We start from the raw sequence: 18,613 nt of genomic DNA on the forward strand, positions 1-18,613 counted from the left end.
GGGTGTGGAATAAGACTGGTAGAATTCTTCAGGGAACCCCCCTATCCCCACACACTCACCCCCCCTTCCCCAGGTGCCTTGGATCTGTTGAGTGATGTAATAGCCTCCCCAGTTCCTCTCTTGTGATGTTCTTTTCTAATTCCTGGGCAAGGTCTGGTGCCAGCACAGGAATTTCCATTCTAGTTGAGTATGGCTGCCCGAGATGTTACCAAAGTGTCCTCAGGCATGCAAATGTGGAATACAGGTGGAAATTACCTGCTTGCTGCGCAGTATCCAGGCTGGCGTCTTGCCCGATTTATCCTTGTGGCGCCTCTGACGATCCGCACATAGAGTGCATTATCTAAGGTATCCCAAATAGTTATTATCTCCCTTCGAAATTCACGTTCCAAAGCTTGAGTCTCCAGATTAGTCATATTGGACCCCTGTATCTCTTCCAGATGCTTCTCCTGATCTGTCAAGTTGGACTAGGTGTTTCCTCAACCCGCATATCTTACCCATGTAAACTCCCCTTGTTACTGCCTTGAGAGTCTCCCACCCCAATGCGCCTTGGTAGAAGCAGTGCCCCATTTAAACTCCAAGTAATCTGCCAGAGAGGTTACTTTTTCTCCCCACCGGCACACTGCATCTGTCCCACACTGTCGTCCAGTATGCCTTATATCCCACCAAAAAAATCCCTGTAGTCTGTGTTGGGGGCATACGTATTTAGAATTGTAATTTCCCTCCTATCTAGCAGCAAAAAGTAACGTCCTTCCAAATCTGCCTCACTTTGTGTGTTTAAATGGGACCCCATGAGCTATCCAGATGGCTTCCCCCGGCATATGTGGTGTAAATGGCTGTGTACAATTGTTCTTGCCATTTCGTACCCAGTTTAACCGCTTCTTCCTCCATCAGATGTATCTCTTGGAGGCAGTCTATCTGCACCCCTTGGCGCCTTCAATATGAGTGGACTCTATATCTTTTGGTATATTGTCTGAGGCCTCTTGCACTCCATTATAATATTCACACATTTAACCATTGTAGATCTGGGATTTTCTCCATTGAGCCCTGTCATCAGACACCTCTGATCCATCGCCCCTGCATATACGCTTCAACTACGACAGCCAATACGTGATCAAAGTGAGCACACTGCAGTAATTAGGTAATACCACCCAAGATGAGGTAACTCTGATTGACTTATTCCCAGTAACACGCCCCACCCCGGATAGGTAGTATAACAACATCAACAAACCATACTGTAGATCCATACTATTCTTAACTGCTGGGACACACTGCCTAAACCTAGCCCCAATTGTTCCCTAACACTATTGTAGAGGCACCTTCCCCCTGCCCTACTAGAGTCACTTTGCCGCATCTGGAAATCTGTAAATAATAGGTACTTCCTTGTTGGGTATCATATCCGCAATGTTACCCAATAATCTGATTGATCAGTGGTCATGCCCTTTCCGCCTGAACCTCTTCCCTTTGTATCCCTGCTAAATAGATTCCACCTAGGTCATACCGGGCACCATTCGTCAGTTGGAAATATGTACATTCAATAAGCTATACATGTCTCCCACATAACAGGTCTGGGCGCAGCCTCTTCTAAGGTGCCCCCCTGTTCCCGGACTCTCGGATCGGTCATCTTCTCTCGTTACAGAGGCAGTATTTGCCAGAGCCGTAGTGCCATCCTCCTGTATCTTATTCTGGGGGAAGTCTCTCCCCCTGCTGCTTATCCGCCTATGACTGCTCTGGTGTTCTCCAAGTGTAGCTTCGGGCTCTAGATCCCCTTCTCCTCCTAGCTCTATTAAGTCTATGAGGGGTGTTCCCTGTCCCACAGTTCTAGTCAGCGCCCTAGCCTCGTCCGGGGAGTCAAAGAAGTGGAATTTACCCCCTGAAATGACCTTCCGACTTGCTGAATATAGCAGCATGTATCACACTACCTTTGTGCGCAGCTTGTCTTTTACTTCGGGGAATCCCTTCCTGGACCCTTGCACTTTCTGAGTATAGTCCTGGGAAGACAGAGATTCTATGGTTTTTCAAAATGGGCATTGTCCGATTCTCGTGCCACCTAGAGAATGCTGTCCCTGTAATTGAGGATCTGTACTATTATGGCCCGTGGGGGCCGGGGCAGAGGCACCAGAGCACGGTGCGTCCTCTCTATTGTGAACATAGATATTAGGCATGTAGGTTGAAGTACATCTTTTAGCCATTTTCCCACAAGTGCTTTTGTGGCAGTGCCCTCAGCTTGCTCCGGAAACCCCACACGTCTGATATTATTCCGCAAGGACCTGCCCTCACTGTCTTCAACATGGGCCTCCAGTATTCCATTCTTTGAGGTGACCTCTGCTAGTTGCTTTTTTCAGGGTTACTACTTTGAACTGTAGCTCCGCTATTGCGCCCTCTGTCACCCGGACCTTGTCTGATACTTTATGTAAGTGAGCCCAGAGCAAGTTGAACTCCAATGCCACCGTTTCTATTTTGCCCACAATTGCCCCTCTGGCTCCCTGGATGGCCACAAGCAGCTCCATGCGCAATGACTCCTGCCTGCATGCTCTGTACAGGTTGCTCCCACTGGCCCACCTGTTGCATCTGTCTCTGTGGCAGGGGAGTCACAGCGGTATATTGTTCTATAGTATTTACCTGGGGGGATGGGGGCAGCATGCTTGGTTTTCCTCACAAGTGCTCTTCCTGAAGTTGCCCCAGTCTGATGTCACCTCAGCGCTCAGGCCACACATGACAACTCACGCAGATGCAGGACATTCTGGCTCCCCTCCACAGCTCCTGGCACCCCCAGTCCTCAAGACCAGTGACCGAGGCTTCAGAGGACAAACAGGTGGGGGTGGCAGCCAAGAGCCTCCACCGGGGCAGGTTGCTGTTAAACCACCATGGTCTGTCTTGCTGGCAGATTCCCTCCACAAATTCGGCAGTCATTTTGTTGCAGACAAAGGAGCTCAGAATGGCTGCTTGGTGACAATCTTTCTGTACTCATATATATTCCCTGGTGGTTAGTGGAGGTGACTGTCAGAGGCTCCTCTCATCTGTGTTCTCTGTTTAAATAGCGGCCGCTCTTGAGGGGGACTCCTGACTCTATGTAGATCTCACCTCATCCATCTGCTTTCCAAACATGTGGAGGAGCCAGTCACCAGCGCCTCCTGAGCAGCGCACCATTTTGCTCCCAGTTGCCAGGCCGTCAGGCCCCCGAGTGGATGGGGCCTGACGGGCAAGCAGAGTGCAACTGCGCGGCCCCATTAGTAGGTCACTAAGCCGCAAACCCAGGTTCCGCCCACCGCATACTCCTGCAGGCATGAACCGGGCAGACCTCTGCTTCCAAACAGTTTGGAGCCCCCAAAAGGCTCCTCCATCAGACCCGCTGGCCTATCTCTGGCTGCAGCGCTATGCCTCAACCCGGGCCGTGCGCCCGATCCAGGCTGATGTGCCCCGCCCAGGAGAGGCTGTCTGAACTGAGGCAGTTCTTCCCCAATGGTCTCCCAGTCCTCTTTACCTCTGCCGCTGATGACTTCATGGGGGTAGAGCAGGATGCCTTGTCTCTCCTCGCTGTCCTTTGCCCCGGGCTGCCTCCCAAGCGCCGCGCCCTCAGCCATCCACCTCCATCCCTCCAGAAGAGCCGCAAGCTCACCCGCTCATCGGGCTCTGCCATCTCCGCTCCCCCGATGCCCAGGAGAAATATAGATTTATGGGGCTGTGTGTTCTGGATCTATGGATATCGATGCAGTAGGATAATGAACGGATTAGGACGGGTTTCGAGGAGTTCCCTAGTGGCACGTCTGGCCAGCCATCATGCTTGCCCCCCCCCCCCCCCCCCCCCCCCCCCAACTTATCACATTTTTTAAATGGGAAGCATACAACAAACTTCAAAAAATTAATGTGAAGATTCATAGATTTCTTGATCTGCAGTGACCCGGTGTAGTAAATAGGTCTAGTTAATGTAAAATATCACAAGACCGTAACTGCAACATAATAGGTTTGAATTTTTGGACCCTGGTACTGCATTTCGTCTCTCTCTGAAATTAAGTTCTGCCATGAATTTTTGTTCTTTTTAGACTTTTTGTCTTGTGGTTGAAGAAGTAGGTGAGCGGAATTGCTTCTCAGAAAAGTGCATAAAATGACCCGTCTTCAACCCATATAGCTTCCTTGAATAATTGCGTAGGGAATTGATAAGGTTTCGCTTGTTTCTCCATCCGAGGGGTGGAGGAGTCAGTTGTAGGGACACATGAGATTGTTACATTCTTGTTCTTGGGAGGACACTGAGAGGTTTTTCCTGCATGTCTTGTGGTGAGTGATCCCTATGTATCACCACTGATCTTGCCATTGATGATGAGAGAGACTCGGGGCTTCTCCAGGTGGACTGCAAGGGCTGAAAGAAATTGTGACATCACAAAGGATGAGATTTCTCCATGTGGTGATGAACAGAGACAACCATTAGGCCAGCCATTGACCGTTGAAGCCAAAGAGGGCAGCCATGCTGCTGGATCGCATTGGGAAGGAGCTTTTCACAATATTATGGTGGTTTTAAGATGGGCTAGTTTAGCTGCTTCCAGCTAGAATATGAAATGTGTAGTATTATGGCGTCTACACTTACATCTCTCAACTCTTAAAGCCTGACCTGACCACACAAAGCAGCCTGACACTATCTTTGCAAGTCTCTACCCAGCAAGAGGAAACTACATTTCCGCACCAGGTAGCTGCCACATGCTTCATGGTGCTGTCTCAAATTACTGGGCACTGTGGTATAGTTATTGGTTCATCATTGTTGTGTGCTTGCATACGTATTACTTTAAGGTTTCATTGTATGAAAAACTTGTATGCTTGTAGCCGGGAATTACTCAAATTTACATAAAGGGAAGCATTTTTTACGTTTTGTTTGTGGTGTTATTTGTGACGATTGCATAGGCCACTCCTTACTTGAGAACTCTTGAGTGTGTGTGTGTGTGGCCAGCATTAGAAGGGCATCCTTAGAGGCTCGAGAGAAGTTGCTCAGGACCTTAGCCACATATATGGATTATTGAAGAGAGGCTGTTTAGGTCTCTACTGATACCTGTTGGTTTGAGTAACACCCTAATTTATTATGTCTTGGAAATCCACTTTTCATGCAATAATTGTGTGGACCACTGCCATTCCCTGCTGTTATGGAGACTGTTGCGCCAGCATTCGGTTCATGGCTGATGACCAATAATGTAATGATTTTTCGTCTCTTGGATTAATATCTGTCAGGCTGTTGCCTTTTCATGGGGCATTGTTTGCTGCACAGTCTAGTGCAGAAATATGGTATTCTGGAGACATTTGGGGATCCTTATTCTTAAGAGGGCTCGGTGATTCCTGTAGAAGTTCGAACACAGTCTGAATATTCCTGCCTGAGCAGGTAGCTTTTTTTGTCACAGGTTATGCTTAAGCATGGAAATGTCAGTTTCCATGAATCCAGTGTTAGATTCCTATTATAGTTACTCTTAGAACCCTGAAGGGGATGTATTATGCTCTCAAATACTGCCAGTTCTTACAAACAGCGTAAGTAATTCGCTTTTTGTCATGGGGTGGTGGTGTCTGTAAAAAAAAAAAAAAAAAAAAAAGTAGGATTTGGCATTTTTCATTTGTTTTAACTTATGTTTTTCTCTAATGTTTTTAGTGTTGATTGACAATTGTTTCATTAAAACTTTGAGCAGTGTCTCAGTCGTTTATATTCTCCCTCTTCCCTCGTCAGGTGTGTTCCAGGTGGAGAAAGTGTGGATATGATGACTGCAACTGAGGCTCTCTTGGACAACACGGAAGTGGAGGAAATGGAAGAGGTTCCAACTCAGTACTATGTGGAGAAGCACTCGTGGGATGGGCTCCGGGACATCATCCATAACAGCCGCAAGTACCTGGGCCTGATTGTGAACAAGGCTCCTCATGATTTTCACTTTGTGCAGAAAATGGACGAGTCCAGCCCCTACTCCCATCGACTATATTACCTCGGTGAGTAAAGCTTGACAGCCACCTCTCTCCTCTCCCATCACCCTTGCTGCTACCTGTATTTTTCTCAGTTGGTAATTGAGAAACTTTTGATTTACAGTCGTTTCCTCTCTACTTCCATGGTTTTTATTACCTGTTCTGTGGAGCATTAAAATGTCTTCTCCCCAGTACTTTTCTTCCTGTACTCCCACTCAGTATATTAACTGGATATGACAGACTTTGCAGTCATCTTCCTTTTTATTCCATGAATCCTGTTATATACAGTGACACAGTCCCTTTCCTTAACAATTCAGGCACTTCTTTTACCAGTTCATATTTCGCAAGGAGGCCTGAGCACATGTTATCCGAGATATCTGGCAGAATCTATTTCACCACCTCCCAGTAAACATTCCCATCCCTTCAGGAGTGTGACCTATGCTTTCAACCTTTTGTTTTGCTTGGGAAGTAGGCAGTACCCTCTTTCTTCCATATACTTCGTATGCACTGCCAGTGCAGCACATACACCTTCAGTTTGCTAGCATACAAAGTGCCTACCAGGAAAAACACTGGGTCTGCAAGAAAGGGCTTTGACCACTACTGTAAATGGAAGGATTGATGCCTCCAGTTACACTGTGATCCTCAGTGCTTCCCTCTTCACTAACAATAATTTTAGCTTTTTTTGAGCAGCTGTTTAGGCCACAGTCCTTTTAATATATCAAAGCTTTTAACAGAGAGTAAGCATTAAAAGGATCAAAATTGTTAAAGTCCTATAATTTGTTTATCTTTAGATGATTAAGAAATTAACGTCAACGATTGTATTGTTTTTCGACTCAACTTTTACTTTTTTCTAGCAAATCAAAAGGATGCTGTATGCCATTAGTTGTTGATATAAAGAAATTGTATATTCTGCTGCACCTCAGTAAGAGTAAATACATGTTTGGTAGTCAGTCATCTGTTCTTCTTTCCGATCTGTTGGTTCCCTTACAGGGATGCCTTACGGCAGCCGGGAGAACTCCCTTCTCTATTCTGAGATCCCCAAGAAAGTTCGGAGGGAGGCTTTGCTGCTACTTTCCTGGAAACAGATGCTAGAACATTTTCAGGTGAGAGGGTGCAGGGGAAAGAAAAATAATATATTTTTATGACTAGCGTTTGAACAGCAGTCTTCCAGTAATACGAGTTAATATGTCTAGACCGTTCATTACAATGAAACTGTCGGTGTTTATTTTGTGGATGAGCATGACACTGGGCTGTCATTGGCTTGGTCGTGATAGCATTTTATGACCAGGCTATTCCTGCTGGCATTGGGCTGTTAGGAGGGGAGGTTCAAGTTAGAAATGTACAGTCATTGTGCGATTCAGCTTGCTTCTGCTTTCAGCAATTACTGAGTGGATCCAGATAAAAATGAAGAGTTCCTGGATTACCTTTGGGCAGTCTGGGTGATCTGGCCAGTTCAGGTAGCAGTAAGAGATCATTGGGCGCATCTCATTAGAATTGAAGTGACCTTGAACAGCTTCATGCTCCAAATGACTATTGGTGAATGAGTTCAGATTGCACCGGGGATACCAGAATGACACTGATTCGCAATTTTACACAGTTGTTGAGTAAAGATGCATACGGTTTCGGCAGGTCAGTGTGAGGCAGTCTGTCTTTGGCTGTATCAGTGGGCCATCTGATGAGACAGCTGGGCTTTGACGCGAAAAATTGGTGCAACTTCTAGAAGATAAGTCGGTTGTGTAGAGGGAGTTTTACATGGCACTAGGTGGAACCCAACCTCGTAAAAATGGGACTATTACTGACATGAATCTTTTCACACATAAAATGTTACCTCACTCAGCTTGAAAAAAAATTCACACACACAGTTTGGGGGTTTAGCACATAAGCATAACTGAAAATATAGAACTACTACAGAACAGCATACTGAAAACTTGGCAGCCATGTGTGAGAGTCCCCAGGGTGGGTAAAGCCATGCAATTCTGGAACAGGCAACGTAGACTACAGCAGCCTGCTCCCACTAGAGTACTCTTGGAAAAAAGAAAAGACACAAAAACAAATTATGGGCCGGCAGCCCAACCTGTTCCATTCTTCATCCCCTGCAGATTGGGCCTCCAGATATGAGTCTGCACCCCACTCCCCCCACCCCATGCGCCCACCCCCACCCCAGGAGCTAGAAAATGTATTCAAATCATCGGATATAGCAGCATATGGTAGAGCTTGCTGCCTAGATGCGTTTGGCCATACCCCAAAAAGGCAGCGGAAAAAGGTACAGTTGCTGGTTTTCCATGTCCTCGTCCTCCGCTTTTGAATGGGCTTTCTCGCAGCATCTCTCTCCATTAGCTCACTTGCTCTTCCTGCACTGCTGTGCACCAAAACAGGCTGTTTTTGCAAACGCTCATTGTAGGAAGTTGGCTCTGTATGCACTATTTCAAAGTAAGGAATAGTATGCACAGAGTCCAAGGGTTCCCCTTAGAGGTAAGATAGTGGCAAAAAGAGGTAATACTAATGCTCTATTTTGTGGTAGTGTGCTCGAGCAGTAGGCTTATCAAAGGAGTAGTGTTAAGCATTTGTTGTACATACACACAGGCAATAAATGAGGAACACACACTCAGAGACAAATCCAGCCAATAGGTTTTGTTATAGAAAAATATATTTTCTTAGTTTATTTTAAGAACCACAGGTTCAAATTCTACATGTAATATCTCATTTGAAAGGTATTGCAGGTAAGTACTTCAGGAACTTTAAATCATTACATTAGTATGTATACTTTTTACATAAAACACAATAAGCTGTTTTAAAAGTGGACACTTAGTGCAATTTTCACAGTTCCTGGGGGAGGTAAGTGTAAGGAAATGCCTCCTTGGCATGGTTGCCCCCTGACTTTTTGCCTTTGCTGATGCTATGTTTACAATTGAAAGTGTGCTGAGGCCTGCTAACCAGGCCCCAGCACCAGTGTTCTTTCCCTAACCTGTACTTTTGTATCCACAATTGGCAGACCCTGGCATCCAGATAAGTCCCTTGTAACTGGTACTTCTAGTACCAAGGGCCCTGATGCCAAGGAAGGTCTCTAAGGGCTGCAGCATGTCTTATGCCACCCTGGAGACCTCTCACTCAGCACAGACACACTGCTTGCCAGCTTGTGTGTGCTGGTGAGAACAAAACGAGTAAGTCGACATGGCACTCCCCTCAGGGTGCCATGCCAGCCTCTCACTGCCTATGCAAGTATAGGTCAGTCACCCCTCTAGCAGGCCTTACAGCCCTAAGGCAGGGTGCACTATACCATAGGTGAGGGTACCAGTGCATGAGCATGGTACCCCTACAGTGTCTAAACAAAACCTTAGACATTGTAAGTGCAGGGTAGCCATAAGAGTATATGGTCTGGGAGTCTGTCAAACACGAACTCCACAGCACCATAATGGCTACACTGAAAACTGGGAAGTTTGGTATCAAACTTCTCAGCACAATAAATGCACACTGATGCCAGTGTACATTTTATTGCAAAATACACCCCAGAGGGCACCTTAGAGGTGCCCCCTGAAACTTAACCGACTGTCTGTGTAGGCTGACTAGTTCCAGCAGCCTGCCACACTAGAGACATGTTGCTGGCCCCATGGGGAGAGTGCCTTTGTCACTCTGAGGCCAGTAACAAAGCCTGCACTGGGTGGAGATGCTAACACCTCCCCCAGGCAGGAGCTGTAACACCTGGCGGTGAGCCTCAAAGGCTCACCCCTTTGTCACAGCCCAGCAGGGCACTCCAGCTTAGTGGAGTTGCCCGCCCCCTCCGGCCACGGCCCCCACTTTTGGCGGCAAGGCTGGAGGGAACAAAGAAAGCAACAAGGAGGAGTCACTGGCCAGTCAGGACAGCCCCTAAGGTGTCCTGAGCTGAGGTGACTCTGACTTTTAGAAATCCTCCATCTTGCAGATGGAGGATTCCCCCAATAGGGTTAGGATTGTGACCCCCTCCCCTTGGGAGGAGGCACAAAGAGGGTGTACCCACCCTCAGGGCTAGTAGCCATTGGCTACTAACCCCCCAGACCTAAACACGCCCTTAAATTTAGTATTTAAGGGCTACCCTGAACCCTAGAAAATTAGATTCCTGCAAACTACAAGAAGAAGGACTGCCTAGCTGAAAACCCCTGCAGAGGAAGACCAGAAGACGACAACTGCCTTGGCTCCAGAAACTCACCGGCCTGTCTCCTGCCTTCCAAAGAACTCTGCTCCAGCGACGCCTTCCAAGGGACCAGCGACCTCTGAATCCTCTGAGGACTGCCCTGCTTCGAAAAAGACAAGAAACTCCCGAGGACAGCGGACCTGCTCCAAAAAGACTGCAACTTTGTTTCAAGGAGCAGCTTTAAAGACCCCTGCAACTCCCCGCAAGAAGCGTGAGACTTGCAACACTGCACCCGGCGACCCCGACTCGGCTGGTGGAGAACCAACACCTCAGGGAGGACCCCCGGACTACTCTCCGACTGTGAGTACCAAAACCTGTCCCCCCTGAGCCCCCACAGCGCCGCCTGCAGAGGGAATCCCGAGGCTTCCCCTGACCGCGACTCTCTGAAACCTAAGTCCCGACGCCTGGAAAAGACCCTGCACCCGCAGCCCCCAGGACCTGAAGGACCGGACTTTCACTGGAGAAGTGACCCCCAGGAGTCCCTCTCCCTTGCCCAAGTGGAGGTTTCCCCGAGGAAGCCCCCCCTTGCCTGCCTGCAGCACTGAAGAGATCCCTTGATCTCTCATAGACTAACATTGCAAACCCGACGCTTGTTTCTACACTGCACCCGGCCGCCCCCGCGCTGCTGAGGGTGAAATTTCTGTGTGGACTTGTGTCCCCCCCGGTGCCCTACAAAACCCCCCTGGTCTGCCCTCCGAAGACGCGGGTACTTACCTGCAAGCAGACCGGAACCGGGGCACCCCCTTCTCTCCATTATAGCCTATGCGTTTTGGGCACCACTTTGAACTCTGCACCTGACCGGCCCTGAGCTGCTGGTGTGGTGACTTTGGGGTTGCTCTGAACCCCCAACGGTGGGCTACCTTGGACCAAGAACTGAACCCTGTAAGTGTCTTACTTACCTGGTAAAACTAACAAAAACTTACCTCCCCCAGGAACTGTGAAAATTGCACTAAGTGTCCACTTTTAAAGTAGCTATTTGTCAATAACTTGAAAAGTATACATGCAATTGAAATGATTCAAAGTTCCTAATGTACTTACCTGCAATACCTTTCAAACAAGATATTACATGTTAAATTTGAACCTGTGGTTCTTAAAATAAACTAAGAAAAGATATTTTTCTATACAAAACCCATTGGCTGGATTTGTCTCTGAGTGTGTGTACCTCATTTATTGTCTATGTGTATGTACAACAAATGCTTAACACTACTCCTTGGATAAGCCTACTGCTCGACCACACTACCACAAAATAGAGCATTAGTATTATCTATTTTTACCACTATTTTACCTCTAAGGGGAACCCTTGGACTCTGTGCATGCTATTCCTTACTTTGAAATAGCACATACAGAGCCAACTTCCTACAGTAAGTTTTTGTTAGTTTTCACAGGTAAGTAAGTCACTTACAGATTTCAGTTTTTGGTCCAAGGTAGCCCACCGTTGGGGGTTCAGAGCAACCCCAAAGTTACCACACCAGCAGCTCAGGGCCGGTCAGGTGCAGAGGTCAAAGAGGTGCCCAAAACACATAAGCTGCAATGGAGAGAAGGGGGTGCCCCGGTTCCGGTCTGCCTGCAGGTAAGTACCCGCGTCTTCGGAGGGCAGACCAGGGGGGTTTTGTAGGGCACCGGGGAGGACACAGGTCAGCACAAAAAGTACACCCTTAGCAGCGCGGGGGCGGCCGGGTGCAGTGTGCAAACACGCGTCGGGTTTGTAACGGTTTTCAATGAGAGATCAAGGGATCTCTTCAGCGTTGCAGGCAGGCAAGGGGGGGGCTCCTCGGGGTAGCCACCACCTAGGCAAGGGAGAGGGCCTCCTGGGGGTCACTCCTGCACAGGAGTTCCGTTTCTTTAGGTGCTGGGGGCTGCGGGTGCAGAGTCTTTTCCAGCCGTCGGGAAAGGGAGTTCAGGCAGTCGCAGTCAGGGGGAGCCTCGGGATTCCCTCTGCAGGCGTCGCTGTGGGGGCTCAGGGGGGACAACTTTGGTTACTCACAGTCGTAGAGTCACCGGAGGGTCCTCCCTGAAGCGTTGTTTCTCCACCAGTCGAGTCGGGGTCGCCGGGTGCAGTGTTGCAAGTCTCACGCTTCTTGCGGGGAGTTGCAGGGGTCTTTAAAGCTGCTCCTTGAGACAAAGTTGGAGTTCTTTTGGAGCAGTGCCGCTGTCCTCAGGAGTTTCTTGGTCTTTTGGAAGTAGGGCAGTCCTCTGAGGATTCAGAGGTCGCTGGTCCTGGAGAAAGCGTCGCTGGAGCAGGGTTCTTTAGAAGGCAGGAGACAGGCCGGTAGGACTGGGGCCAAAGCAGTTGGTGGTGTCTTTCTTCTTCTGCAGGGGTTTTCAGCTCAGCAGTCTTCTTCTTCGGTAAGTTGCAGGAATCTAAATTCTTAGGTTCAGGGAAGCCCTTAAATACTAAATTTAAGGGCGTGTTTAGGTCTGGGGGGTTAGTAGCCAATGGCTACTAGCCCTGAGGGTGGGTACACCCTCTTTGTGCCTCCTCCCAAGGGGAGGGGGTCACATCCCTAATCCTATTGGGGAATCCTCCATCTGAGAGATGGAGGATTTCGAAAAGTTGGAGTCACTTCAGCTCAGGACACCTTAGGGGCTGTCCTGACTGGCCAGTGACTCCTCCTTGTTTTTCTCATTATTTTCTCCGGCCTTGCCGCCAAAAGTGGGGGCCGGGGCCGGAGGGGGCGGGCAACTCCACTAGCTGGAGTGTCCTGCGGTGCTGGCACAAAGGGGTGAGCCTTTGAGGCTCACCGCCAGGTGTGACAGCTCCTGCCTGGGGGAGGTGTTAGCATCTCCACCCAGTGCAGGCTTTGTTACTGGCCTCAGAGTGACAAAGGCACTCTCCCCATGGGGCCAGCAACATGTCTCGGTTGTGGCAGGCTGCTGGTACTAGTCAGCCTACACAGATAGTCGGTTAAGGTTTCAGGGGACACCTCTAAGGTGCCCTCTGGGGTGTATTTTACAATAAAATGTACACTGCCATCAGTGTGCATTTATTGTGCTGAGAAGTTTGATATCAAACTTCCCAGTTTTCAGTGTAGCCATTATGGTGCTGTGGAGTTCGTGTAAAACAGACTCCCAGACCATATACTCTTATGGCTGCCCTGCACTTACAATGTCTAAGGTATTGCTTAGACACTGTAGGGGCACAGTGCTCATGCACTGGTGCCCTCACCTATGGTATAGTGCACCCTGCCTTAGGGCTGTAAGGCCTACTAGAGGGGTGACTTATCTATACCTGCATAGGCAGTGAGAGGCTGGCATGGCACCCTGAGGGGAGTGCCATGTCGACTTACTCGTTTTGTTCTCACCAGCACACACAAGCTGGCAAGCAGTGTGTCTGTGCTGAGTGAGGGGTCTCCAGGGTGGTATAAGACATGCTGCAGCCCTTAGAGACCTTCCTTGGCATCAGGGCCCTTGGTACCAGGGGTACCACTTACAAGGGACTTATCTGGATGCCAGGGTGTGCCAATTGTGGAATCAAAAGTACAGGTTAGGGAAAGAACACTGGTGCTGGGGCCTGGTTAGCAGGCCTCAGCACACTTTCAATTCAAAACATAGCATCAGCAAAGGCAAAAAGTCAGGGGGGTAACCATGCCAAGGAGGCATTTCCTTACACAACCCCCCCCCCCCCCCCCCCCCCCCAAACGAAAGAGGATGAGACTAACCTTTCCCAAGAGAGTCTTCATTTTCTAAGTGGAAGAACCTGGAAAGGCCACCTGCATTGGCATGGGCAGTCCCAGGTCTGTGTTCCACTATAAAGTCCATTCCCTGTAGGGAGATGGACCACCTCAACAGTTTTGGATTTTCACCTTTCATTTGCATCAGCCATCTGAGAGGTCTGTGGTCAGTCTGAACTAGGAAGTGAGTACCAAAGAGGTATGGTCTCAGCTTCTTCAGGGACCAAACCACAGCAAAGGCCTCCCTCTCAATGGCACTCCAACGCTGCTCCCTGGGGAGTAACCTCCTGCTAATGAAAGCAACAGGCTGGTCATGGCCATCATCATTTGTTTGGGACAAAACTGCCCCTATCCCATGTTCAGAGGCATCTGTTTGCACAATGAACTGCTTGGAGTAATCTGGAGCTTTTAGAACTGGTGCTGTGCACATAGCTTGTTTCAGGGTGTCAAAGGCCTGTTGGCATTCTACAGTCCAGTTTACTTTCTTGGGCATTTTCTTGGAGGTGAGTTCTGTGAGGGCTGTCACAATGGATCCATATCCCTTCACAAACCTCCTGTAATACCCAGTCAAGCCAAGGAATGCCCTGACTTGAGTCTGGGTTTTTGGAGCTGCCCAGTCCAGAATAGTCTGGATCTTAGGCTGGAGTGGCTGAACTTGGCCTCCACCTACAAGGTGTCCCAAGTAAACCACAGTTCCCTGCCCTATCTGGCATTTGGATGCCTTGAAAGAGAGGCCTGCAGATTGCAGGGCCTTCAAAACCTTCTTCAGGTGGACCAGGTGATCCTGCCAGGTGGAGCTGAAGACAGCAATATCGTCAAGATGAGCTGCACTAAAGGATTCCAACCCAGCAAGGACTTGATTCACCAACCTTTGGAATGTGGCAGGGGCATTCTTTAAACCAAAGGGCATAACAGTGAACTGATAATGCCCATCAGGTGTGGAGAATGCTGTCTTTTCTTTTGCTCCAGGGGCCATTCTGATTTGCCAGTACCCTGCTGTTAAGTCAAAGGTACTTAAGAATTTGGCAGCCCCTAATTTGTCTATTAGCTCATCAGCTCTAGGAATGGGATGAGCATCTGTCTTGGTGACAGAGTTGAGACCTCTGTAGTCCACACAAAACCTCATCTCTCTCTTTCCTTCTTTGGTGTGAGGTTTGGGGACTAAGACCACTGGGCTAGCCCAGGGGCTGTCAGAGTACTCAATTACTCCCAATTCCAGCATCTTGTGGACTTCCACCTTGATGCTTTCCTTAACTTGGTCAGACTGTCTAAATATTTTGTTTTTGACAGGCATGCTGTCTCCTTTGTCCACATCATGGGTACACAGGTGTGTCTGACCAGGGGTTAGGGAAAAGAGTTCAGCAAACTGCTGCAGGACCTTCCTACAGTCAGACTGCTGTTGGCTAGAGAGGGTGTCTGAGTAGATCACTCCATCCACTGAGCCATCTTTAGGGTCTGATGAGAGGAGATCAGGGAGAGGTTCACTCTCAGCTTCCTGGTCCTCATCTGTTACCATCAACAGATTTACATCAGCCCTGTCATGGAAGAGCTTAAGGCGGTTCACATGGATCACCCTCTTGGGGCACCTGCTTGTGCCCAGGTCCACCAGGTAGGTGACCTGACTCTTCCTTTCTAGTACTGGGTAAGGGCCACTCCATTTGTCCTGGAGGGCCCTGTGAGCCACAGGCTCCAGAACCCAGACTTTCTGCCCTGGTTGAAATTCAACCAGTGCAGCCTTTTGGTCATACCACAACTTCTGGAGTTGTTGGCTGGCCTCAAGGTTTTTACTTGCCTTTTCCATGTACTCTGCCATCCTTGAGCGAAGGCCAAGTACATAGTCCACTGTGTCTTGTTTAGGCTCATGAAGAGGTCTCTCCCAGCCCTCTTTAACAAGAGCAAGTGGTCCCCTTACAGGGTGGCCAAACAGAAGTTCAAAGGGTGAGAATCCTACTCCCTTCTGAGGCACCTCTCTGTAAGCGAAAAGCAGACATGGCAGGAGGACATCCCATCTCCTTTTGAGTTTTTCTGGGAGCCCCATGATCATGCTCTTTAATGTCTTGTTGAATCTCTCAACAAGGCCATTAGTTTGGGGATGATATGGTGTAGTGAATTTATAAGTCACCCCACACTCATTCCACATGTGTTTTAGGTATGCTGACATGAAGTTGGTACCTCTGTCAGACACCACCTCCTTAGGGAAACCCACTCTGGTAAAGATACCAATGAGGGCCTTGGCTACTGCAGGGGCAGTAGTCGACCTAAGGGGAATAGCTTCAGGATACCTAGTAGCATGATCCACTACTACTAGGATGTACATATTTCCTGAGGCTGTGGGAGGTTCTAGTGGACCAACTATGTCCACACCCACTCTTTCAAAGGGGACCCCCACCACCGGAAGTGGAATGAGGGGGGCCTTTGGATGCTCACCTGTCTTATCACTGGCTTGACAGGTGGGGCAGGAAAGGCAAAACTCCTTAACCTTCTGGGACATGTTGGGCCAGTAGAAGTGGTTGACTAATCTCTCCCACGTCTTGGTTTGTCCCAAATGCCCAGCAAGGGGAATATCATGGGCTAAGGTCAGAATAAACTCTCTGAAACCCTGAGGCACTACCACTATCCTAGTGGCACCAGGTTTGGGATCTCTTGCCTCAGTGTACAGGAGTCCATCTTCCCAATAGACCCTATGTGTTCCATTTTTCTTGCCATTGGACTCTTCAGCAGCTTGCTGCCTAAGGCCTTCAAGAGAGGGACAGGTTTCTTGTCCCTTACACAGCCCTTCCCTTGAGGGTCCCCCTGGGCCTAAGAGCTCAACCTGATAAGGTTCCAGCTCCATAGGCTCAGTTCCCTCAGAGGGCAGAACTTCTTCCTGAGAAGAGAGGTTCTCTTTTTCTTGCTGGGTTGCAGCTGGTTTCCCAGCTGACTTTCCTTTCCTCTTGGTAGGCTGGGCCTTTCTTCCAGACTCCAGCTCTACTTTTTCACCCTGAGCCTTGCACTGTGCCCTTGTCTTGACACACACCAGTTCAGGGATACCCAGCATGGCTGCATGGGTTTTCAGTTCTACCTCAGCCCATGCTGAGGACTCCAGGTCATTTCCAAGCAAACAGTCTACTGGGATATTTGAGGAGACCACCACCTGTTTCCGGCCATTGACCCCTCCCCACTCTAAAGTTACCATAGCCATGGGATGTACTTTAGTCTGATTGTCAGCGTTGGTGACTGGATAAGTTTGTCCAGCCAGGTATTGGCCAGGGGAAACCAGTTTCTCTGTCACCATAGTGACACTGGCACCTGTATACCTCAGGCCCTCTACACTTGTCCCATTAATTAAGAGCTGCTGCCTGTATTTTTGCATGTTAGGGGGCCAGGCAGCCAGTGTGGCTAAATCCACCCCACCCTCAGAGACTAATGTAGCTTCAGTGTGACACCTGATTTGCTCTGGGCACACTGTTGATCCCACTTGGAGACTGGCCATTCCAGTTTTAGCTGGATGGGAGTTAGAAGTGGTATCTTTCTTGGGACAGGCCTTGTCTCCAGTTTGGTGTACAGACTGACTACAGTTTCGACACCAGGCCTTTTTGGGATCAAAGTTTTTACCCTTGTACCCAGGATTGTTTTGTGAAGAGGCTCTGGGCCCACCCTCCTGTGCAGGTTTTTGGGGGCCTGTAGAAGACTCTTTACTATTTTTATTTTTGGCTGTCTCACCACCTTTCCCCTGGGGAGGTTTTGTGACCCCTTTCTTTTGGTCACCCCCTGTGGAAGTTATGGACACCCTAGTCTTGACCCAATGGTCCGCCTTCTTTCCCAATTCTTGGGGAGAAATTGGTCCTAGGTCTACCAGATGCTGATGCAGTTTATCATTGAAACAATTACTTAATAGGTGTTCTTTCACAAATAAATTGTACAGCCCATCATAATTACTTACACCACTGCCTTGAATCCAACCATCTAGTGTTTTTACTGAGTAGTCTACAAAGTCAACCCAGGTCTGGCTCGAGGATTTTTGAGCCCCCCTGAATCTAATCCTATACTCCTCAGTGGAGAATCCAAAGCCCTCAATCAGGGTACCCTTCATGAGGTCATAAGATTCTGCATCTTTTCCAGAGAGTGTGAGGAGTCTATCCCTACACTTTCCTGTGAACATTTCCCAAAGGTGGCACCCCAGTGAGATTTGTTCACTTTTCTGGTTACACAAGCCCTCTCAAAAGCTGTGAACCATTTGGTGATGTCATCACCATCTTCATATTTAGTTACAATCCCTTTAGGGATTTTCAACATGTCAGGAGAATCTCTGACCCTATTTATGTTGCTGCCACCATTGATGGGTCCTAGGCCCATCTCTTGTCTTTCCCTTTCTATGGCTAGGATCTGTCTTTCCAAAGCCAATCTTTTGGCCATCCTGGCTAACTGGATGTCCTCTTCACTGGAGTTATCCTCAGTGATTTCAGAGTTGTTGGCCCCTCCTGTGAGGGAACCAGCATCTCTGACTATTATTTGTGGAGTCAGGGCTTGAGAGGCCCTGTCCTCCCTAGATAGGACTGGTAGGGGGGAATCACCCTCCAAGTCACTATCATCATCCTCTGAGTTGCCATCCTCAGAGGGGTTGGCCTTTTCAAACTCTGCCAACAGCTCCTGGAGCTGTAGTTTGGAAGGTCTGGGGCCCATTACTATTTTCTTTATTTTACAGAGTGACCTTAGCTCCCTCATCTTAAGATGGAGGTAAGGTGTGGTGTCGAGTTCCACCACATTCATCTCTGCACTAGACATTATGCTTCTAAAAGTTGGAATACTTTTTAAGAAACTAAAACTAGTTCTAGGATCTAATTCAAACTTTTACCAAACTTTTAAACTCTAA

At 48.6% G+C, this 18,613-nt stretch overlaps 1 protein-coding gene across 2 annotated transcripts in view; it reads left to right on the forward strand.

Moving 5' to 3' along the window:
* Positions 1-18,613, forward strand: part of DPP9 (dipeptidyl peptidase 9) — a 105,807-nt gene that overhangs the window by 14,521 nt on the left and 72,673 nt on the right. For both annotated transcript variants that reach the window (XM_069216422.1, XM_069216423.1), the window contains exons 3-4: positions 5,696-5,949; positions 6,913-7,025. In XM_069216422.1, coding sequence (XP_069072523.1) covers positions 5,696-5,949; positions 6,913-7,025 — 367 coding nt within the window. The remainder of the gene's footprint in view (positions 1-5,695; positions 5,950-6,912; positions 7,026-18,613) is intronic.

This window comes from Pleurodeles waltl, chromosome 12 (genome assembly GCF_031143425.1).
Source record: "Pleurodeles waltl isolate 20211129_DDA chromosome 12, aPleWal1.hap1.20221129, whole genome shotgun sequence".
NCBI classification, from domain to species: domain Eukaryota; kingdom Metazoa; phylum Chordata; class Amphibia; order Caudata; family Salamandridae; genus Pleurodeles; species Pleurodeles waltl.